The sequence below is a fragment of the Amborella trichopoda genome, chromosome 6 (assembly GCF_054954075.1).
Source record: "Amborella trichopoda isolate Santa Cruz 75 chromosome 6, AtrichopodaSantaCruz75HAP2 v2.0, whole genome shotgun sequence".
Classification (NCBI taxonomy): Eukaryota; Viridiplantae; Streptophyta; class Magnoliopsida; order Amborellales; family Amborellaceae; genus Amborella; species Amborella trichopoda.
In genome coordinates this window covers 6636508-6642650 of record NC_142341.1, presented here as the reverse complement: position 1 = coordinate 6642650, position 6143 = coordinate 6636508, and the positions used below count along the sequence as shown (strand labels likewise).

Below are 6143 nucleotides of genomic sequence, written 5' to 3'. Positions count from 1 at the left end.
GTGAAATCGGGTAGTTGCGGATGTATCTTAGCTTAAAGTCTAAGATAGTATTTCTCAAACATGGTGATACAACCCTTGCTCTTCAATTCCATATCTGATAGCTAGGATTGATTTTCAATTCCACATTTGACAGCTAAGATCGGTTACGTCTTAGAAAGTCTTGTAATGTACTGTCCCAGTCATAAATCCATGTTTACTAAAAAAAAAGGCCAGAGTCTATGATTCCATTAACTCTTCTAAAAGAAGATATCAACCATAGTGCTTTGCTCCACTTGCACTCCAGCTATCATTCATCCAACTTAAACCATCTCCTACAATTCATCATTATACTATGCTCCTGTAGGAGCATAGGATACATTTACTCCTTTGACCAAAAGAACTTATTTGGAGGATTTTTAGATATAAAATTTTGATATCCATCTCAGAACAACTAGATCTCCACAAAAAAAAAAAAAAAAAAGAAAAAAAAAAAAAAAAGGCCTTCTGCACTATTTAAATGTCGCCCTCCAAGAATGGGGACGGTCTCTATTCCGTCTAAAGATGTTATTTTTTTAGGTGCATATATAATGCGATTTGAAAAAAACCTTCTTCTCAAAAAAATAAAAAATAAATCCGGGAGACGTTACATTTCCCAAAATTTAGCATCCTAAGAGTACTCCTTGATAATGTTTTAACCGAGGGAGTAAACAGACAGTATAAGCTCCCGAGAGAGCACGGAAAAATTTGGCTGACCTGAATGGAGGGTATTGGGGATATTTTTGAAGAAAGAAAGGAAGAAGGCCTCGCCAAAAGGTGAGCTAGTGACGCTCTCTTCTCCATAAGAATCCCTAACCCTAGCTTCTCGTCCAGGTTCATCGCTACCACTGCTATTCGCTTAAGATCCCTGCAACTTCGGCTCCAATCGACGGCTCACAGCCGTAGGATCCACGTAACCTGCACGAACGATAACGCTGTGCAAGATCCCTCTAAACCCTAGATTGCTGCCTAACATTCATTGAGCTTCCCGCACCAATCGATCGACTGCGGCGACGACACTGGTTATGGTTAAATTGGAATCCTAGAGAAGGATTGTACAAGTGTCTAGAGGGTTCGGTAAGGTGGATCGGAGGCATGGGAAGAGGCCCCTTCCTTTTGATACACAATACAAGAAAGAGGCGGAGGAGGGGGAAGGAGGAGAGGGAGAAGAATCGGTTTTCTCTCGACGGTCGGAGCACGACGCCAATGTTATGGTCTCGGCACTCGCAAGAGTGATCGGCACCGGGAGCACACAACGGTCGTGGCTGGGCGGGGTGTCGGAAAAGGGCTCAGGTGTGATTGGCATGGGAGACACGAGAGTGTCGGACGCACGGGGCGGCTCGGTGTCTGACCCTTACACTACTGGTAATTTCGGAAACCCTAGGGTTAATGGATATGTGTGAGAGGTGTTTTTCAGCTGGTGTAGATGTTATCTGGAGTAAGTGCACTTAGTAGAGAGAGAGAGAGAGTGCACCCGATGTTTTCTAGAAAGGGCTGGGTTGCAAGCTTTGCCTTTTGTCTTATTTTCTTTACATGTTTTTCGAGCACCGCGAGGGTTCGTGGCTTCTCCTTCTCTCACCCATCGTTTCATCTCTTTCCAACACAAAAACATGGGCATTTACTAACAAAATTAGATAAAAATTTATTGATAGAAAATTATAGATATCGTATATGATCATCATCATATCTTTTTTCAAATTATTTGGGGTCGGCTTGTATGCCTTTCTATTTTATCAAAGGTCATACCTGTCTGTTGCAAGTCTTTCAGGTCTCGATCCTGTCCGTAGCAAAATTGTGAAGTCAAGGGTTGGGCAGGCACTATCTGTTCGAATAACAATGACCCTAGGGTTTTTGTTTTTTTTTTTTTGGGTAATTCACGGGAAAAGATAGGCTCTTACCGGTTTTTTTTTTTTTTAAATTGTTTAGAAGTTTGTTTTTGAAAGCGTTAGTGGGGTAGTGTCAGTAGGAATAAAAACCACAACATAACTTAACCGAAACCCTAAACGTAAATACACCTAATTTTTCGGCTTATCCCCCGGAATTACCGACCGATCCACGTCAACTTGGGTGATTCCGAGTCAACTAGCTGACCACTTAATCCAATTTTCTTTATTTTCCATGGTGACAAATCCATATAGATATTTTGAACACTCCCTCTAATAAAAACACTGGAATGAATTAAATAGGAACTTTCGACTCCCTATCTCTGTCCCTGGCATTACTGATAGAATAATAGATACTCTCTCTCTTTCATCCACCTGTTTCTTCTATGAAATTGAAATGGAGTTTACAACTTACTTTCTAACTCTCTATATTATTTATATGGGAGCCCAAGTCAAGTGCACCCCAAATTCTCACTCTTATATTTATATAGGAATTGAAGATTAGTAATTTCGGTTTGTATTCAAGTTGCAGTTCACCTAAGCGAGCCTGGGTGCACCTACTATATATGAAACTATGGAAATTTAGCACTCAGCTTTATATTTTAAACTCAATCACATTAAATATTTATTTATTTTTGTATATTTTCTTATCGTACCCCTTAGGATGTTAAGTATATGTTCCAATGCAAACAATCGGATTGGTCCTTATCATCATTGAACGGACCTAACAATGATTTGGATGAAGCTAACTATGTCTGATTTTCTCCCTCTCTCAACGCATGAGCATAAAATGATATATACTTCAGTGTTTGGGAAATCAAATCGGCCTTGAAAACCAGTCATGGGCTGGTTTCGAGGAATTGGAAAAAGAAATGAAAAGTATATTTAAAGCATGATTAAACAAAGCATAACCAGATGAAATGAAGTTGAAAATCAGTAAAAAAAAAAAAACGGATTTTTTAAAATTGATTTGTGCTAATGCAATTTTTTGAAAGTTTTCAAAAAGATGGAAAAATGTACAAATAAGAAAACACTTTCCAATTGCCAAATGATAAAAATATTCAAAAGGGCAATATAAACAAATCTTTTTTTTTTGGAATTTTATATATATATTTTTATTTTATTTAAAATAACTGATCAGATTTCCAAAACTGGCCAAAATTGAAATCGGCCCGGTTCCGAGTTGATCCCGGGTTTTCAAAGACTGATATAGATGGTCCCCAACCTGCTATCTAACCAATTTCTCTCTCCCCCTCCCTCTTTAAACGTAAAGAGGCACTGATGTTTTTTTTTTGTTTGATTGATCAAATGCAATGATTTAAATGGCCCGAATTGGCTTATAAATTGAACTATCCAATGTCTCTTCTCTCTCTCTCCACTCTCCATACATGCATTTAGAAGCCGCTAATTATACTATAGAATAAAGAAATCTCTCTTACTGTCACATACGCATGCAGAGGCGCGCACAAACACTCTCTCGCTCTCTCTGTTACTACAGAGTGATTTAGAAGCCTTTAGTTATACTATAGAGGTGAAACGTCCGATTTCTCTCTCTCTCTCTCCTCACACAGGCAGACAATCGCTATGCTTTAAATGCACCACATGGTGTTTTGTCCTTGAAAACTCTATCTCTCTCTCTTGGACGCACTGAACTATTCTTATTTCATGGAAGCTATTCCTCTTTCTTAGATGCACCAACTATGGTTTGTTAATGGAGCTACCGCTCTCTCTCTCTCTCTCTTGGATGCACTGAACTATTCTTATTTCATGGAAGCTATTCCTCTTTCTTAGATGCACCAAACTATGATTTGTTAATGGAGCTACCGCTCTCTCTCTCTCTCTCTAGAGTAGAGAGAGGTACGTTTTCTATGCTAATTATTCATATAACACGGTGCTCAAAACATCGAGTCGGCCTAAGTACTGGGAACTTACATCTCCCCTACTGATGCGTATACATTTTTTTTGGCTGCCCTATGCGTTGCAGTGCCATGTAAGAGAGAGGAAGAGCCACAAAACCCAATCTCCCAATTAACAGAAGAAGGCATCATCAACATCAACACCACCACCACCACCACCAACGTTAAGAAGAGAAACTACAGAGGAGTAAGGCAAAGGCCGTGGGGGAAGTGGGCAGCAGAAATTAGAGACCCAAAAAAGGCAGCTAGGGTTTGGCTTGGAACCTTTGATACAGCTGAAGACGCAGCTGTTGCCTACGATAAGGCCGCTTTACGATTTAAGGGAACGAAGGCTAAGCTTAATTTTCCAGAGAGGGTGCAATCGTCGAGCATAGTGAACCAGTTTATGGGCCCAGAAGTGGGTGCGACGCCGGTTCTCTCTCCTGCTTCTTATCCTGAGATTTATCAGTATGCCGAGTTGCTGAGAGGGAGTGGTGAAGAGGTGGAGAACAGTGGGCCAGGGTTTGGGGTTTTTGAGGAGAAGAAGCCTGTTGTTGGGTCGAAGAGCGAGAGCTCTTCTTCTGGGTTCGGTTCGGGGACGAGTTGGAGTGGTTGAGAGAGAGAGAGAGAGAGAGAACTTTTCTTCTGGTTTCTGTTCCAGGAAGGCACATTGGAAGTAGTTGTGTGCATGAGAGAGTGAGAGAACTTTCTTCTGGTTTCTTTTCCAGGAAAGATGACTGGAAGTAGTTGCGTGCATGAGAGAGAGAGATAGAGAGAATTTGGATTCCTTTTAGGTTTCGTGTGGTGTATGTTGCAAAACAATGTTAATTAGGGAAGAGCATGGTTGTTTATGGCTGGTTATGGATGGGGTTTATATTAAAAGACAGTATTTTGTTCATAGAGAGAGAGAGAGAGAGCGAGAAAGAGAGAGAGACTTTAGATTTGTGTTGGTTGGTTTAGAGAAAGAGTGAGTCTGCTTGAATCCAAAATGGTAGAGAGAGAGAGAGCTTAGATTTGTGTTGGTTGGTTTAGAGAGAGAGACTGCTTGAATCCAATTTGGTAGAGAGAGAGAGAGAGAGTTTGCTTGAATTCAATATGGTAGAGAGACAGAGAGAGAGAGAGAGAGATTGCTTGAATTCAATATGGTAGAGAGAGAGAGAGATTGCCTGAATCAAATAATGGAGAGAGAGGGAGAGAGTCTTCTGGGATCAGTTTGGGATCTTGGAACCTTTAATTAGTGTGACTTTTGGCTTGTTGCCTGCCCAAATTACGGAAAGCCTGTGCATCTCTAAATTATCAATACTGAAACACTCTGAACAAAATCTGCAAAAACGCGTGCCTCGTTCTTTAAACAAATCTAAATAGAAAACAACAGTACATAGTTGTAGAAAAGTAGGGCATATATCACTTCGTACCTCGAGCCAAACCTTAGTTGTGACTTCTAAATGAAGATAATGTACCTATTAAGAGGCCTCTACCCTTTTTATAATCTTCTTTTGATGCATTAATTTTTCATGTAAATGAGGTTCAGTGAAGTTGGACGCTTCATCACGTTTCTAAGAGAGAAACGTGTCATTCATTTTGTTTTCATAGAAAGAGAAAGACGACTTCGTTATTGAGTCAATTTGTTGTACAAACTGCCGCTTTTGGGTACTGATTATACGTTACACAAACTCGGTTTCATTGAAATATTGTCTGAAAACAAGTTACACAACAATATGAATGCAAAGATAATTTTTCAAACCTTATTCCAATTATTTATGCAAAGATAATTTTTCAAACGTTATTCCAATTATTTTCGAGTCCAATCATGCGTGACTGACTGCTTTCTTTTTAAAAGATGATCATCAATCTTTCAAGCTTTATCTCGATTAATCAGCTTTATCTCAATTAATCAGGGTCCCATATGACTTTCTTTCGCAGAGCTTCACATTCGCAGTGTGGAATATGAGAAAAACATATGTGAAGCTTGTAGATCGAGAAAGTCTTGTCGGCAACGTTTTAAAATTTAGAGAGAGAGAGAGAGAGAGGGAGGGAGCAGCAATTTGTGTTTGTGCGAGAAATAAGAGTTTATTTTTGTTCTGCAAACTTTGTTTGTGGAATAAGAGATTACTTTTCAGTTCTTCCAAAAATACGAATAAGAGTTTACTTTAGTGCTGTCGACTTTCTTTTTGGCGTTCATGGACAAGCGACAATTGGCATATCTTGCTTTAAAATAAACACTACTTCCTTTCGATTGCGAGACAAACGTATGTCATATTTGGCGTGTTACAGACAAACAGATTTGCTCATTTCTCTTTTCCATATTCCGTTTGAACAGAGAGATTTTCCATATTCTTTTGGAAAAGTA

At 39.5% G+C, this 6143-nt stretch overlaps 1 protein-coding gene and 1 long non-coding RNA gene across 2 annotated transcripts; one reads left to right on the top strand and one right to left on the bottom strand.

Moving 5' to 3' along the window:
- Positions 1-211: 211 nt before the first annotated feature.
- Positions 212-4675, top strand: LOC18434330 (ethylene-responsive transcription factor ERF114). The gene is made up of 2 exons (XM_011625101.3): positions 212-1380; positions 3883-4675. Exons 1-2 carry the CDS (start codon positions 1227-1229, stop codon positions 4407-4409), a joined length of 681 nt encoding a protein of 226 aa, XP_011623403.1. The 5' UTR covers positions 212-1226; the 3' UTR covers positions 4410-4675.
- On the bottom strand, positions 3904-5255 carry LOC148781519 (uncharacterized). The gene is made up of 2 exons (XR_016056929.1): positions 5209-5255; positions 3904-5116 (listed from the first exon to the last, which is right to left on the bottom strand). It is a non-coding gene; the product is annotated as an uncharacterized LOC148781519 (long non-coding RNA).
- Between the last annotated feature and the right edge of the window lie 888 nt (positions 5256-6143).

What these genes read in the sequence shown, in the direction of transcription:
- LOC18434330 (XM_011625101.3), top strand. Translation starts at nt 1,227, where the DNA reads ATGGTCTCGGCACTCGCAAGAGTGATCGGCACCGGGAGCACACAACGG. An exon ending in GTCTGACCCTTACACTACTG is followed by an intron (nt 1,381 to 3,882) that starts GTAATTTCGGAA and finishes TATGCGTTGCAG; the next exon opens with TGCCATGTAAGAGAGAGGAA.